The 16,588-nt window shown below is 42.2% G+C and overlaps 2 protein-coding genes across 10 annotated transcripts; both read left to right on the top strand.

Annotated features, from left to right (window-relative positions):
- The first annotated feature begins 68 nt into the window (after nucleotides 1-68).
- On the top strand, nucleotides 69-4,823 carry LOC120018281 (pregnancy zone protein-like). 5 transcript variants are annotated; one of them, XM_038961396.1, is made up of 5 exons: nucleotides 69-287; nucleotides 620-816; nucleotides 1,009-1,141; nucleotides 4,249-4,380; nucleotides 4,717-4,823. In XM_038961396.1, the coding sequence occupies exons 1-3, from the start codon at nucleotides 144-146 to the stop codon at nucleotides 1,067-1,069; spliced, it is 402 nt and encodes a 133-aa protein (XP_038817324.1). In that variant the 5' UTR covers nucleotides 69-143; the 3' UTR covers nucleotides 1,070-1,141; nucleotides 4,249-4,380; nucleotides 4,717-4,823. The 5 variants fall into 5 exon arrangements, with proteins under 5 accessions (XP_038817324.1, XP_038817323.1, XP_038817322.1 ...); XM_038961395.1 differs by having other exon boundaries at nucleotides 1,009-1,133; nucleotides 4,249-4,823; XM_038961394.1 differs by having other exon boundaries at nucleotides 4,249-4,823.
- Nucleotides 4,824-11,519: 6,696 nt separating this feature from the next.
- Nucleotides 11,520-16,200, top strand: LOC120018276 (upstream stimulatory factor 1-like). Of its 5 annotated transcripts, none has more exons than XM_038961385.1 (11): nucleotides 11,520-11,807; nucleotides 12,471-12,534; nucleotides 12,698-12,747; nucleotides 12,844-12,995; nucleotides 13,173-13,286; nucleotides 13,571-13,724; nucleotides 13,895-13,982; nucleotides 14,222-14,280; nucleotides 14,435-14,547; nucleotides 14,747-14,875; nucleotides 15,447-16,200. In XM_038961385.1, exons 2-11 carry the CDS (start codon nucleotides 12,491-12,493, stop codon nucleotides 15,534-15,536), a joined length of 993 nt encoding a protein of 330 aa, XP_038817313.1. In that variant the 5' UTR covers nucleotides 11,520-11,807; nucleotides 12,471-12,490; the 3' UTR covers nucleotides 15,537-16,200. The 5 variants fall into 5 exon arrangements, with proteins under 5 accessions (XP_038817313.1, XP_038817315.1, XP_038817316.1 ...); XM_038961387.1 differs by having other exon boundaries at nucleotides 11,530-11,807; nucleotides 14,435-14,529; XM_038961388.1 differs by having other exon boundaries at nucleotides 11,533-11,807; nucleotides 12,844-12,962.
- Nucleotides 16,201-16,588: the final 388 nt, after the last annotated feature.

Below are 16,588 nucleotides of genomic sequence, written 5' to 3'. Positions count from 1 at the left end.
TGGAGCCAATGGAGTAATCCCAAATGTGCAAACCATCCACACGTCTGGCAAAAGTATTTTAAAGAACAAAAATACTATTTGAACTCCGGTGTCTGTCATAAAATGAATTGGGTAGGTCAGAGAAGAACTTTACACTCTGTATAATGATGAATAAGATTCTATGGTGTGTGTGTGTCTCAGCCTCCCTGGCAGTGGAGATCAGCTCCTATGTTCTGCTGGCTTCCCTCAGTGCCTCCCCTCTGTCTACCACTGACCTGGGCTACGCCTCCCGCATCGTCAGGTGGCTGGTGAGGCAGCAGAACACCTACGGAGACTTCTTCTTCACACATGTGTATTTCTTAAACACCTCTGTTCCGGAATGGTACCCTGTGCCGTGCACAAGTAGTGAGGCATTATTACCTTGACATTTACCAGACCACAGGCATGTATGTGCTTCTTGTCATGTCAAGCCTGTTGAGACTAACTTCCACTGAAATGGAGGCAAGAAACCATAATGGATGGAAAAGGGAAATAGTCACTCTAGTAACAGATCAATGTAAAAATCTACCCTTTCTGTAAATGGGGTATTTTCATTCATTTTGAACATATTTGTCTGTGGTCTGTTGGTGTGTGTGTTTAGGACACAGTGGTGGCCCTCCAGGCCCTGGCTCTCTACTCCACCAGGGTGTACAGTAGAGAGGGTTACAGCACAGTCACAGTACAGTCTCCCAGTGGGGCACAGCACATCTTCGAAGTGAACCAAAACAACAAGCGTCTCTACCAGGAGAGGGCGCTGCAGGACACAGAAGGGAAGTACATCGTGGAAGGGCAATGCAGGTTAGTAAAAACACATCTCTCCTACCAATCCTATGGTGTAAAATACAGTTTTATATATTACTGTGAAGTTCAAACATTTAAGAAGCTTTGTCTGGCTTGATATTTAGTTTGAAGTGTTTATTTTTTCTATCTTTTAAAATGTTTATTTTTGGGCAAAATGGTTTCCCTGGCTTGTTCTTCCCTCTTTCTCAGGTGGCGCTCCACTACAACATCCCTACTCCTACTGACAGCACAAAGCTCAGTATCCAGGTGAAGCCAGAGGTGGACTGCAACAGTAACTCTTTGAGACACAGAGTCGCGCTGAAATTCCAGTCTCAGTAAGAATGTATGACAGATTTGCATTCACAGAAGCATTCTTTCAATCAGTGTATTATTTCAATCAGGTCATTAATGACAATCCAACATTTTATTTTGGAATTGACTCAAATGACTTGGTTTCATTATACCTATATATAGGTTATTTCACTTCTAATTTCTACCTAAGCTTGGATCAGTAGCAGTAAAAAAACATATCTGGTCTTTTTAGTATTCATTAATTTGATTATTACAAGCACTTGTCAAAATCAAACTTTGCTTTCACAGATATCATGGAAAGGAGCTGACCACCAATATGATTATAGTGGATTTGAAAATGCTGTATGGGTTTGTCCCAGACCCAGGCTCTTTGTGGAGGGTGATTCTTTTGTGATAACATACATTTATAGTGTTACCTGTGACCTTTTTCCATGTAAACTCTGCAAAAAAAGAAACGTCCCTTTTTCAGGACCCTGTCTTCAAAGATAATTTGTAAATATCCAAATAACTTCACCGATCTTCATTGTAAAGGGTTTAAACACTGTTTCCTGTGCTTGTTCAATGAACCATAAACAATTAATGAACATGCACCTGTGGAACGGTCATTAAGACACTAACGGCTTACAGACGGTAGGCAATTAAGGTCACAGTTATGAAAACTTAGGACACTAAAGAGGCCTTTCTACTGGCTTTCTACTGAAAAACACCAAAAGAAAGATGCCAAGGGTCCTTGCTCATCTGCGTGAACGTGCCTTGGGCATGCTGCAAGGAGGCATGAGGACTGCAGATGTGGCCAGGGCAATAAATTGCAATGTCTGTACTGTGAGACACCTAAGACAGCGCTACAGGGAGAAAGGACGGACAGCTGATCGTCCTCGCAGTGGCAGACCACGTGTAACAACACCTGCACGGGATCGGTGCATCCGAACATCACACCTGCGGCACAGGTACAGGATGGCAACAACTGCCCGAGTTACACCAGAAACGCACAATCCCTCCATCAGTGCTCAGACTGTCCGCAATAGACTAAGAGAGACTGGACTGAGGGCTTGTAGGCCTGTTGTAAGGCAGGTCCTCACCAGACATCACCGGCAACAACGTCGCCTATGGGCACAAACCCACCGTCGCTGGACCAGACAAGACTGGCAAAAAGTGCTCTTCACTGACGAGTCGCGGTTTTGTCTCACCAGTGGTGATGGTCGAATTCACGTTTATCGTCGAAGGAATGAGCGTTACACCGAGGCCTGTACTCTGGAGCGGGATCGATTTGGAGGTGAGTGGTCCGTCATGGTCTGGGGCGGTGTGTCACAGCATCATCGGACTGAGCTTGTTGTCATTGCAGGCAATCTCAACGCTGTGCGTTACAGGGAAGACATCCTCCTCCCTCATGTGGTACCCTTCCTGCAGGCTCATCCTGACATGAGCCTCCAGCATGACAATGCCACCAGCCATACTGCTCGTTCTGTGCGTGATTTCCTGCAAGACAGGAATGTCAGTGTTCTGCCATGGGCAGCGAAGAGCCCGGATCTCAATCCCATTGAGCACGTCTGGGATCTGTTGGATCGGAGGGTGAGGGCTAGAGCCATTCCCCCGAAAAATGTCTGGGAACTTGCAGGTGCCTTGGTGGAAGAGTGGGGTAACATCTCAGAGCAAGAACTGGCAAATCTGGTGCAGTCCATGAGGAGGAGATGCACTGCAGTACTTAATGCAGCTGGTGGCCACACCAGATACTGACTGTTACTTTTGATTTTGACCCCCCCTTTGTTCAGGGACACATTATTCAATTTCTGTTAGTCACATGTCTGTGGAACTTGTTCAGTTTATGTCTCAGTTGTTGAATCTTATGTTCATACAAATATTTACACATGTTAAGTTTGCTGAAAATAAACGCAGTTGACAGTGAGAGGATGTTTCTTTTTTTGCTGAGTTTTTGATTGCCTATTGTCTATTGTCTATTCCTCAGTTTCATCCCTGTGTCACGATTATTGTTGTTATGTTTCCCTTGTCCAGACGCTGTCCTTGTTTCGTTTCATGTCCATTATTCATTCAAATGATCACTCCCTGTACTTGCTTCTCGTCTCCCAGCGTCTGTCCTCTCAGAATTCTGACATCAATATTGGAAGCATCAGGGAGTTTTGTTTTTTGTTTTGGTTGGTGACGTCGGGTCCGGGTGCCGCTGCCGAAGGAACTGGTGGTACCTCAGCTGGCTTCAGTGGTTTCCTTGCCTTGGTTGGCTCGGCAGGCTCCCACCCCACGTCATGCCTCAGCCGGCTCGTCGGGCTCCCACGCCTCATCCGGCTCGTCGGGCTCCCACGCCTCATCCGGCTCGTCGGGCTCCCACGCCCCAGCCGGCTCGTCGGGCTCCCATGCTTTAGCCGGCTCATCCGGCTCCCATGCCTCCGCCGGCCCGTCAGGCTTACCCAGGTGGCGCCCCTAGAGGGGGGATACTGTCATACCTGCTCCCGCTCCCCCTCTCTGGGGCTCGAGGGCGCCAGGTGGCCCATCATTACGCACACCTGTCACCATAGTTACACGCATCAGCTTCTTCATTGGACTTACCTGGACTCCTTCACGTTTTCCTTGCCTCGGCAGACTCCCACCCCACGTCATGCCTCAGCCGGCTCGTCGGGCTCCCACGCCTCGGCCAGCTCGTCGGGGCTCCCACGCCTCGGCCGGCTCGTCAGGCTTGCCCAGGTGGGACGCCGGGTGGCGCCCCTAGAGGGGGGGATACTGTCACGCCTGCTCCCTCTCCCCCTCTCTGGTGCTCGAGGGCGCCAGGCTGCCCATCATTACACACGCGTGTTACCATCATTACGCGCATCAGCGCTTCATTGGACTCACCTGGACTCCTGCACGTTTTTGATTCCCTACCCTATATCTGTCTATTCCTCGGTTTCATCCCTGTGTCAGGATTATTGTTGTTATGTTTCCCTTGTCAGACGCTGTCCTTCTTTTGTTTCATGTCCATTATTCATTACATTTTCACTCCCTGTACTTGCTTCTTGTCTCCCAGCGTCTGTCCTCTCAATATCCCTACTCTATTATTTGTGTAGAATGTCCTTCAGTCAGCAAAGCTGAAATTACACTTCTGATTAGAGCGTTTAAATAATTGTGCCCAATGTTTTTTTCTCCCAAAAGTTCCCATCACTATTCCTAACTTTCAACCACACCCTGGACATCATACAGGAGCTCCCAGTACAGAATCTAAAGCCAACGGTGGTCAAGATCTACAACCAGCCATGCAAGTTTATGTCTAACCTTCCCCAAAAAGTATTTTCCCTCTTATTTTTAGTAACATTTGGCTAACTTGTGTTCATTTACTGAGACTGATGTGTTGTATGGCTCTATTCAGGTGACCAGGTTGAGAAAGAACATGTCTCCCTTGCAAGTTGGGGTTACAAACTAATGAGCTGTTTTAAATCTCAAATTATTGGTCATTTTTTATAACTGACCCATATACTATACATGTATACTCTATACATGTAATTTAAATTATTTTATTGAACTGAGTCAATATTCCTTCATTTCGTTTACCTAAATGCTGTTCAGTTAAAAGCGCTCATTCCTTACATATATCTATCTATCATTGTATATGCCCCTCTGCAGATGCAAGAAGACAATTACATTCACAGAGGTCACACCTGCAACCGCTGAGACATCCTTCAAGCACTAAAGTAAACTATGTAACTGGAATAAAAGTTTTTTTAGTAAAACTCTATTCTTGAGCATTTTTCCCAGAAAGTTTTGTCACACTGTGGCAAGAAATGAGTTCCAAGGTGTAGGCTCGTGCTGTGAAAAACATTACTTTTGAAGAGCAGCAAGACTTATGACTTAGCAACGGGAAATGAAAGACGTCCTTGTTATGGGTTGACAAGTGTACATATTGATCTGATATCAAGAAAGAGTATTCAATCACACTCTACTTCAGATGTCAATACATCCTGTTTTTTGCTCAGAGAAGATAAGAAGCCCACTTGATTGGACAGTAGCTCTTTAAACCCCCTTCCAACTCATTCTTCCTCTTGCTCTCTTCATTTGTGCCCTGCCCAGCCTACAACTCTCAGATATCTGGGCTCTTATATTACAATATACTGTACGTATTGCATTGCTGAAGCTAGAACATCGAAGACAACCCTGAAATACAGTCAGTGACAACGGTAAGACAATACATTTCCCACCTGAAATATAGCATGGATTTAAACCGGCTGAATGGAGGAACTCTTGGAAACACTCCATACAAAATGTTCAAACGTACTCTTTGGCATCATAATATTATGGGAAACATGCTTTTCAGAGATGCTGTACAGGTAATAAATACAACTCATGGATATCTATTTCCATTTGTAAATCCTAAAATGGGGAAAAACCATGGAGATATTTACTGCCAACAAGCTTCCCAGCTCTGGTAGTTTTTTAACAACATATTTTACAGTTTCTAGTGTCTCGTGACTTCCTGTCTATTCAATCCCAATTAGATAAACAATGGCAGGAATTCTTGGACGATTTCAAGATCAATGGATACAAATATCACACCCAATTCAGTGGTTACTGATTTTAAGGGTAGAAGGAAATCAACTGTATTCTAACCAAAAGCTCGAGATTTTTTGGAACAATGCGGTTGATTTTCAAGTCCACAAGACAAAACAGTAAATCTATTTTCAAAATGTAGTTGCCTTCTCAAAATATAAATACATTCATTTAAAGAACACCACTGCCTACAAAAAGATTAACGCAATGTAGCAGGCTCAAGGGTTTAAAGAACACCACTGCCTGCAAAAAGATTAACACAATGTAGCAGGCTCAAGGGTGTGGGGTTTCCACTTTTCAATAACAAAACATGCACCAGTACAACTAGAATGCAAATGGGAGGTTTATTAAGGATTTTTGAACACAGAACCAGTGTGTTTTATCTCCCACAGAGCGACACTGGGGTGTCGGAAACATTTTCCTCTTTTCCACAACACTTCTCTTCCTGTTTCTGGGTGAGTAAGCTAGCAAGCTCCAGATCAGGGCTGCACACACAAAAGCTCATACATCAGGAGAATCCCTCTAATCCAATCTGTCCACTGATTGAATTACCTCGCTAGATGCATGTTGGACTTTGTCTCATGTTTTTCTTAAATTCATAAAAATACATTATTTCATATAAAGATACATACATACTTTATCTCTTTGCATCACATTTATACCTGTGTGGGTGGGGGCTATTAGAAATGTCAGGCTTTCAAATGCACACTATCACAAGTAACGTGATGAAGGACTATTTATGGTACATTCACTTAAAGGGACATTACACTTTCAAATCAAAGTTTGTCAGATGTTTTCAGACCTCCAAAGTAGTCTAATGTCAAGATAAAACCATGTCCCTCGACAATGGTTGAGTGTAGATCCAGGTATATACCTCCACCATAAATTAATGGAAAATATATAAGCACTGAATAAAACCATGGAATTAGATGGTGTTCATCTTTCCATTCCTTTGGGACTGAGGCATATATATTGATCCACAGAACAGATGGCTGGGGTGTTGACATATGTACTGTATCTCCACATTAGCATACTTTTGAAGTCTAAAACATCTGACAAACTTTCATTTATGAGTGAAATGTCCCTTTAACTTACCAAACCAAATGAAGCGATATTATAAGTTTTCGTTTGTCTTGTACTTTCAGTCACCTGTTCAGCAAAGAAGAAATGGGATTTTGGAAAATGTATTGCCTGTATCAGTGAAGACAACAGCCTCAGGTTGAATTGCGAGTACCCAGCATGTCCCCGGTCCGTGCCCTTTAATTGTGACATCCTCACCACAGAGAACGGGGTCCTGTTGTATTGTCAAAAGGCACATATGACTGGGGAAAGCTGCAATGCAGCCCTAAAAGTTTGATGAAATTAGGTGAATAAAAACAAATGGAGTTAGCTGAGTGGAAAAAATACAAATGTTCACCACATAACAGGACAGCTGTGACACATCATTCAGGACAGTTTAGCTTTAAAAAAAAAAAAGTGGTCCTGTTTTGCATGTTATTTTAGCATTAATACGTGTCACATATCAGTTTGCAAACAATGTAAAAAAAAAATGAATAATAATCACTGAGTTAATAAAGCTGCATACAAAGATGGTCTCTTTTTTTCTTTCTTGAGTAAGGCAGCTCCAAAATGCAGGTGTTTCAGCCTAGCTCAGTGCTTTCTGTGGTGGTGGGGCAGCCAGCGGAAAATACGGAGAGTAGGGGTTGGTAATGTTCTCTAGTTGCGCCATGATTGGCTCAGTGTTCTGTCACTCATGGGGAAACCACATCACAGCTAAATCTAAGGGGAGAGCTCGAAAATGCAAGCCCCTTGGGTGCTGCCAAAGTGTTACATTGTAAATACCCATCCAAGAAGGCCACAGATAAAATGACATCAAATCACGTTATATCAGTAGCTTTGACACAGTAGCTTTGATTGTACTGATCATGTCAACATCATACTTTCAAAATTTTTGCTAGCAAGCTAGCAGTCATCATCATGAATCAAGTTGACAATCTACTGGCAAATCCTTTTCAATCCTTGTCATATGAAGATAAATTATAGATAAGACGTATCGGTGCTCATCGAACATTTAACATAAACATTACACAACAAGTCGGAAATTGCAAATTCAACACTAAGTGGTTTGGATGGAATTAGTGGCTAACTGCAAGCATTGCAAAGCAACCCTAGCCTGCTATTCAGTGGAGTGAATGTGTGGTCCAAGTCTGTGTTTAAGGGTCTCTTTTCCAAGTTTAAAAGGATAAACATTCAACATTGGCCATGCTGTCAATCTAGCATGACTTCTGCTGCTTTCAAAACAACTGGAAACTCGGAACTGGGAAATGTCCAACTTCAGTAAGTTCAAGACAAGTGGGAACTCTGCAAAAAATGAACTCTGACTGGGAAAATATGTTTTGAACTGTCATCCAACTCGGAATTCCAAGTCGGGAACTTGGGCCTCTAACTAAATCTCCGACCTGAAGATCACTAACGTCATGGTTCAACCATGTTTTTTCCAAGTTCCAAGTTTTCCAATATGCCAGGGAGATATGTATACTGTAGCCAAGAAAGTAATACTAAGTGTATGTTGTGTAGTAAGCTGTTAGTAACCAATGTGCCTCACCCTACTAATTTTGTCCTTTTCCCCCTCTTAACTTAGCCTACTGTTCTGACTTGGGGGTGCACATGTAGCCTATAGTCTGTTTTAGAGAAATGTCATCATTGAATATTGTAAGAGCTTTCATTGTCTGCCTTTATTTATCCTACAGTTCTGACTTGGTGTACAGGGAGAATACTGTAAGAACGGCCCATGTTCTGAATTCTGTCGCTGTACACTTCAAAAGTGCTGAACAAGTAGTTATATTGACTATGTCCGTCCTAGCTCGCTCATTATTGTCTTAATCGAAATTACGGATTGTCTCTTATCCGCTCATCATCCCTTAATGCCATAGTTTGTAATTGTCAGTAGAAATCAGATTTGTTAAAGCAAGTCAGCCATATCAGCTATGTTTTTTTAAAGGCAGTAAATGAGGCTAAATGAACTGTTTCGACTACCAGACAAGGTTCCGCTGATAGCCAGATGTAACAGTACTAAGATGTTGGGACTAGTATTGGGACTCAACTGTTAGGACAGCTTTATGTAAGCTCTAACAGTTTGTGGGCACCGTTTGTCAACGTTATAGTCCAAATAATGTACTGTTTAGTGTTGTGTTGTGTAGTGGCTTTGCTGGCATGCGACTATGTTTTTTTTTTTTTTTGCCCCACCAAGATTTACATGCTAAAATCGTCATTGTAAAAGGAACAAAGATTAGGCCCACTGCTGCAGAGAACTCACCCTGACAATATTCCTCAAGTGGATGACTTTGTACATGTAAATGAACACAATAACCTTCCTCTCCCCAGAACACATCAAAGCTTGCTCTACCATGGGGTTGATGTTACATCAAGCTCACACCCTGCTATGGCCTGTGGTATTCATGTCACTATGAAAGATCCTCTCCTAAATGCACTACCTACCCCAACAAACAGGTCAGCTGACCGCCTGGAGCATATAAGATGCTTATTTGGGTAAGAAACGAATTTCCCACACAAAATACTGCGGCGGCATAGCTCAGTGACGTCTGTGTGAGCATTTGAAATGAGATCAGGATCTAAAATGTTTGCAAATATGTTATTAGCAACTTCTGGGATATCTAGCTAGCACCAATGCAACCAGCCTGAAAACAATGACCAGTGGAAACTGCAGTCATTTTCAATATTCGTAGCAATCCATGCGAGTAAGTATTAGCTAGGTAGCCATTTGTTGTTCTCCTATTGAAATAACTAGCTAGCCAGCTACTTAACCCTGTTGTCCAAAACTAACGTTATAAGCAACCAGCTAGCTTCATCTGGCTAGTATCGCTTGACCGGAAAGAGGTTATGTGTTGTGAAGTTAGCCACAATAAGGATTAACCACAATAGTGTAATTTGCGTTTCGCCTTCAAAATAAAAGTCCCTGTTTGAAAGGGATGCATAAGGTTACAATTGGTGGAATCATGCCATACTTAATGTTAAACAAGGTTGGAATGTGGAGCAATGAAGTGGTGTATTAGTCTACTCGGTGACACCTACAGAACACAACTGTGAAGAGTTTATGCAAATATTAGCGTCGTAGCTCTTATTGCTGGACTTTGACTGTGGGAAATCACCTCCCAGTCAGCCCATTGTGCGTATTGACATTGATATTGTACTGTACAGCCTTACCCAAAGTCCTCAGCGTTATCAGGCTCCAAAACATTCACGCAGTATTGTTTTTCCTCTGGAATAATGTTCAATACATATAGTAGGTTGACTGGGGCAGAATGTGGCTCAATTAACAGTGGTGTCAGAGTCCCGCAATAAAAGCTACGACACTAATGTTCTCTGTGTGTAGACTGATACCCCATGTCATTGATCCACAATCCATAGGTAAGGCTTTATAGTGAAATAAGTATGCCCCCAATGCAATTCTAAAGTCTAATACGTCCAGTGTGATTTCAAAATATTTTTGTCAAAATAACAAATTGTCTTTTGTTGAATTCATATAAGAACATTCCAACCTCGTTTAGCATGATCTATTCCATTATGGCATGATTTCACTATTTGTAATCAAACAGCACTATTTGACCTGTCTATTATTGCGGGACTCTGAAACAACTGTGAATTGAGACACATTTGTTGTCAACCTATATGTATTGAACACTATTCCCAAGGAAAAACAATACTGCGTGGATGTTTTGGAGTCTGATAACTCTGAGGAAGACGTTGGGAAAAACATATATTGGGTATTGAGTACACTGATACCCCGTTTCATTGATCCCCAATCCTTAGGTAAAGCTGTACAGTGCAATATGAATGTCAATACACACAATAGGCTGACTGGTGAGGTGATTTCACACAGTCACAATCCCGTGATAAGAGCTACAACGCTAATATTTGCGTAAACTCTTAACAGTTATGTTCTGTGCGTGTCACTGAGTAGACTGATACCCCATTGCATTGCTTCACATTCCAACCTTGTTTAACGTCTATTCTAAATATGGCAACCGCAAATTCCACTGTTGTGCCTAATCCGTATTGTTTCTAGCTTCACAACACATAACCCGGTCCTGTCGAGCGTCACTAGCAAGGGTGAAGCTAGCTGGCTGCTTATAGCGTTAGCTTTGGGCAACAGGGTTAAGTAGCTGGCTAGCTATTTATTTTCATGAACTGATGCTCAATTCCAATAGGCGAACAAGTGGCTACCTAGCAAATACTTACTCACAAGGATTCCTAAATACTTGTTAAGAATAATGAAAATTACTGCAGTTTCTACTGGTCATTGTTTTCAGGCTGGTGCTAGCTAGGTACCAAGCTAAAGCTAGCTACCCCAGAAGTTGCGGTCAAATAATGCCTTATTACCAACGCGGTATTGTAAACACATCGTTCTTGGCCAGTGTGTGCTTGTTTGCAGACTTTTGTTATACAGCTTTGACAATGCTACTGATAGTAGTGGTGGCGCTTGGCTTGCACGTGCAAATTCATCACACACGACATTCTATTATAGAATAGTGTTATTTGATGTGTATCTTGTTTGACACGTAAAGACCCAAACGGCATTCCATATTCTATAACTTTGTAAATGGGTTCGAACCTCGGGCGCTGTCCAGCCAGTCACTTTTTCATCACTAGCAATTCGTTGGGTATTGAGCGGGAAAATAGAGACTACAACAAAACAAGCCAGAGTTACGGTGCATGCAGGCATCATTCATTTTGGAATTTAGATTAACTTTCACATAACTGTCTGCCTGATAGACCTACAAAGTAGTGAAACAGTGAACCCCTTAGGGCCAAAATAACTGTTAATGTACTTGCCCACGGTACCAGATTCAGAATCGGTTTTATATTGTATCTCTTGATTTATACCAGTGGTGTGGTTAAAATGCTGATCCTAGATCTGCACAGTTGATGAAGCCCGGTAAAGATAGCCACAACTCTAGATCCGTTTGATTTATCTTACCCGGCACAATTTAGAGGAGTAGTGCAATGGTAAACAGGCCAAATCTGCTATTGAGCACGCCATACGGTGTAAATTAAGCGCACCGAAAATTTGGTACATGCGCAGACCATTCAGTCATTGGCGCAGACAGCCAGTAATGTTGACAAACAACTGGGGAGGGGCCAATTGGACGGTAAGTAGCTACAATTTTCCGATCTTGTATGTAGCTATTTTCTTCGATGTTTCAAGCAGTGTTGTACAAATACCACATATTGGACATTTGCTTGGCATTATTACTGGCTAAATAGCTAGTTTACGTTAAATCACAACATTAGCTATAGCAAAGATGCTTTGTTGAACTGACCCGTCGCAGCTTGAAGGAACCGCTGGAATAATGCAGCTTAATGCTAGCTCCATATTCTTCATTTATACAACAAGTAAACATCGGTATGTGTTAGTGTATGGTTAGTTAACTTACTACTTTAGAAAGCTGGATTCGCCATTTAGAATTTTGATATTTCGTTGCAGCTGTTTGCATGACGTCTTCAGCAATATAATGCATCTGCTAAAGTTACAGGGTAATGTTCGCTAGTTATTTGCTGAATGAGGTTCTACGCTCGCGGCTACATTGTAGTGTGTAACGTTGACTAACTACTGAAGGGGCCTAAAGAGTACTGTTATCACTTCAATTAAACACACAGTATAGCTTGTTCCTTGAAGGCTTTCTATATTCTAGTTGAATACACGCAGAGCCTGTACCAATGTTTGGAAATCAGATGTTTCAGATTTGTGATTGGGTTTCTGTAGCCTAGATTGTTTCCCCCAAAAAATAACCAACGTGTCCATTTTCCTCAAGCCTGTTTATCTCCCGGGTGAATGAAGGAGATTCTCTTTCCAGTTGACACTGTGAAAATGAAGGGGTGAGTTAACAATAAATGTATTTAACCATCATCCATTTTTAACCAAAGCTACTTCCACATGATTTGTTGTAATGAATTTGAGTGTTGGGCTGGATGATCATATTCTAGTAAAAGTTGAAAGAGCGGTGTGTTACCAGATTGTTCTTCTCATTTTGTTATGTAGTCAACAGAAAAGCCCAGACCCGGATGAAAGTTCACATGTCATTGAAGAAGGTAACGTCATGTGGAAAGGAATTAATGCCCCTCAAAACATCAGAAGACACCCATGGTAGTTTCTTTCTTATATTATAGAGACTTTTGCTCTTTCAGGTGCAGTGGCTACAGCTGATGACCCATCAGCTGCCATCGCCACCATTCAGTCTGCCGCCACCTTCTCCTCAGAGCATCCCATAAAGTATCTATTCAAGACGGAGGGAGCTGGGGGGCAGGTAGGGGAGCTGTACTACCCTCCCGCTGGGCAGGTACAGTTAGGGAGAACATACTCTACAGGGCTCAATAGATCTAGCTGAAGTTTCTGAGCTAGAGCTCTGAGCCCAGCAAATGCCCATCCACAGTTTTCTGAGGCTCAGTCTTCTGTCATTACTAATTACCGATTTGATGTTTCGCTCAGCAAACCTGTGTGTTTTCTTTTGCTGAAGGTGACATACAGAGTCATCCAGGTGTCTGATGGACAGTTGGAGGCTCAAAGTGATGGAGCCACAGCAGTCAGTGTGCTCACTGGATTTCCTGCAGCCACACAACCTATGACCCAGGTGAAAATTTATACGAGCAAGACTTGGGGCTCTCCCAGCGGGAAACACTGGTTTGAAATGATGCCAAAATGAGTCATTTCAACCTGTTTCTGGTTGTAATCACATACATTTTAACCAGTTTTGTCCGCCAGGCTAGTAGTATTCAATCAGATTCTGTAAATCAAACAGCATTGTTTTTAATCTGGGATAATACAGATTCTCTACTCTATTCCTCTACTTCTACTCCTCACTGTGTACAGTTCTGATTGTTATTCAACACTGACAAAGGTGTCCTCTTACTGTAGGCTGTGTTCTCTCAGTCCGAGGGGTTGGAAGGGGACGGCACTGAGACGCATTACACCTACTACCCTGCCACCATCGCTGATACTTCACCAGGCACCATGGTAACCAGCGTGGTGCAGGCATCTGATACGCATCTAAGTCAGAGCACTCCCACTGGTGAGGAGATTAAGGAGACTCAATCACATAGAATGAATAGATCCCATTTCTATGCTCCATCAAGTTATGCATTTATTTCCAATTGGCTTTCCATTTTGATTGACATTTGATATTGATACATTTATATGGCCAATTTGGATTGAAGGAAGCAAGGGACTTCTTTGTTTCAGGGCAGTTGTATGTGATGATGTCCCCCCAGGAAGTGCTGACGGGAGCCAACCAGAGGTCCATTGCACCTCGCACACAACCTTACAACACGTAAGCTGCCATTTTGATCAGTACAGTAGGTATTGGACTGGAGAAGCCAGGGGAAGCATCACAGTTACCATACTAGTTAGTCACACTGTCCCATGCACATTCATGTTTCTTTTTGTGTTGGGTCTTAATTACTTAGCCTTGTTACTGTTTTAGCTGCACATATGGATGTATGCTGTGTATGACAATGGTTTCCATGATAATATCTGTTTATTCATGTCTATGCTGATTGTGTCTTGTAGAAAATCAGAGGTCCCACGCACTTCTAGAGATGACAAAAGGCGAGCCCAGCACAACGAGGGTGAGACCTAGATACCTATCATAAATTACTCATACAATACTTCATATGAAATGTCTATTAAATGCTAGTTGGGTTTGCATGTCACGTTGAGCACAGAATCATATGTTGCCCTGCTTGCCTACTCAAATGTGTTATTGTGTAATTTGTCTCCAAGTTGAACGTAGACGCAGGGACAAGATCAACAACTGGATTGTCACGCTCTCAAAGACCATCCCAGACTGCAACATTGACCCTACCAAGTCAGGGCAGGTCAGTATCAGTAATGAGGTCAGTATCACCATAAAATGGGTCACACTCAAGTCTCATGGGTATTGCCAAGAGTTTTTCATGAACATGTCAACTGACTAGAAAGAACTTAGTTATAAAATTGAGGACCTAGAGTTTTTCCTTGTCAGAACACATTCTCAGGAAAAACATCCTGGCCCTACATGGGAGAGGGTGACACGGTCTTTCTGTTTTGGTCCAGAGTAAAGGTGGGATCCTCTCCAAAGCCTGTGACTATATCCAGGAGCTTCGGCAGAACAACCTCAGACTAGGGGATGACCTAAGCACCCTGGAGAGGCTCAGAATGGACAACCAACTACTGAGGCAGGAGGTAAGACACTATGGCTGTGTTTACACAGGCAGCCCAATTCTGATATGTTGCCCAATTATTGTAGAAAGATCTGATTGGTCTAAAGACCAATAAGTGGGAAAAGATCAGAATTGGGCTGCCTGTGTAAACGCAGCCTACTATGATTCATTCACGCTTTCAAATTAGGTTCAGATTTGGATTTTGCTGATCAGGCTGTAGGATTAGTGAGTGAGAGAGATTTTTGTTCTATCATCAATCCTGTTCACCTACTTACTGCAACACTAATTGTATGCAATCACACATAACCACAGAAAAAATGTGTGTTGGAGATTTGACAGCATTGTAGTCAGACTGCGCAGCATCACTGATCTACGAATCACTGTGCATCCAAACAACAACTTATTAACTACTTATAAAGTGATCAAGGTTAGGGGTTCTGCACCTCGCTGTGCTGAAACTGTACCCCTCAAACATGCTGAAAATGTCACTTGCAAACAAAATACCAAACCATAGGATAGCTTTTCACAAATCCATGCATCAGCTGTAATAATAGGCTTTGTTTGAGCTGCTTTTCCCCTCCAATTTTGCACAGGTAGAAGACTGGAAATCCAAGAACCAGATTCTGAGGAACCAGATGCGACAGAATGGCATTGTTGGAGCAGCAACAGCAGACCCTCAGTGATGGGCAGCATGGATAGTCAGGGGAGAAGAAGGATGTTAGATCATAGAATTTGAATATCTCAGTGGAGGAATGGTAGAATTACCTTGTGACAGAACTTTGGACCTCAAACCAGAAGAAAATTCTCACTTCACTACAAAATCAGTCTGAAGGAGTTTGCAGATAGGTCATTAAACGGTCACATTTTACATACGGAAAACCATCTTAGCTCTTATAAGTAAAGATTTTCCCCGCAGCTATTCAGATGTCATGTACATACAATTGTTTAGCTTTTTTACCTTTGACACAATTGCGCTTCATTGTATCAAGTATATTTAGTAACTCTTAGTGTAAGTTTCAAAATACATTTACATCAGATACATCTAGTATCAGATGTCCCCACTTCCAGAAATGGCTCAGCACTTTGTTTTTCTAAAGTTGTCAGTGGAATATGTATTACAATTATATATATATATTGTAATAAAGGATCTTTGTATTGGTAAATGATGGAACTTCACAATTGAGTGAAAAACGTAAAGTGTTTGAGCGCTTTCTGTTCGGTTCACTTATTGAATCCACTATGAACATCAGTTGTATCATTCTGAGTTTTCATTTCATCATTAGCTAACCTAGTACATCATGTGTGATTGTCATTAGCATTTTTAATTAAACAAAAATATACAAGTAATATGGACTTATGAACTATGTTTTCTAATGTTACTGCAATTTATGGGAACTCGTCGGCAGGGGGTCAGCATTCGGAGACTCTGGCTCTTTAAGAATTAGGCTACAGTGTAGCAGTCACATTTCGACGTGAAATCGTATGGGTACACAATTTTGCTGTTTATTGTACTGTATCGCATAAACCAATGTATTTGATGTCGTTTACAAGCGAATAAGACTAGGGCCAAGAAAATAATATGCATTTTATTGGTAGCTGGCCACAGCACCATTCTATAAACTCGGATGAAGGTAAATTGTTTATGTGAGCAGGCGAGGTTTGGGTGCAGAGTTCGCATACGTGGTTGGTTCATTTCACAACACAAGCAGGTCAATGCACACAAACACATAAAATG

This window comes from Salvelinus namaycush, chromosome 23 (genome assembly GCF_016432855.1).
Source record: "Salvelinus namaycush isolate Seneca chromosome 23, SaNama_1.0, whole genome shotgun sequence".
Lineage (NCBI taxonomy): Eukaryota > Metazoa > Chordata > Actinopteri > Salmoniformes > Salmonidae > Salvelinus > Salvelinus namaycush.
The sequence above is the reverse complement of the archived record's forward strand: the minus strand, read 5'-3'. Positions and strand labels throughout refer to the sequence as shown.

Bases quoted from the DNA above. Each gene is read 5' to 3' on its own strand.
- LOC120018276 (XM_038961385.1), top strand. From the start codon at position 12,491: ATGAAGGAGATTCTCTTTCCAGTTGACACTGTGAAAATGAAGGG. The intron at 13,983-14,221 runs GTAAGCTGCCAT...TGTGTCTTGTAG, and splicing joins CGCACACAACCTTACAACAC to AAAATCAGAGGTCCCACGCA. The intron at 14,548-14,746 runs GTCAGTATCACC...GTTTTGGTCCAG, and splicing joins AGGTCAGTATCAGTAATGAG to AGTAAAGGTGGGATCCTCTC.
- LOC120018281 (XM_038961395.1), top strand. From the start codon at position 144: ATGATGAATAAGATTCTATGGTGTGTGTGTGTCTCAGCCTCCCTGGCA. The intron at 288-619 runs GTGAGGCAGCAG...GTGTGTGTTTAG, and splicing joins CCCGCATCGTCAGGTGGCTG to GACACAGTGGTGGCCCTCCA. The intron at 817-1,008 runs GTTAGTAAAAAC...CCTCTTTCTCAG, and splicing joins ATCGTGGAAGGGCAATGCAG to GTGGCGCTCCACTACAACAT.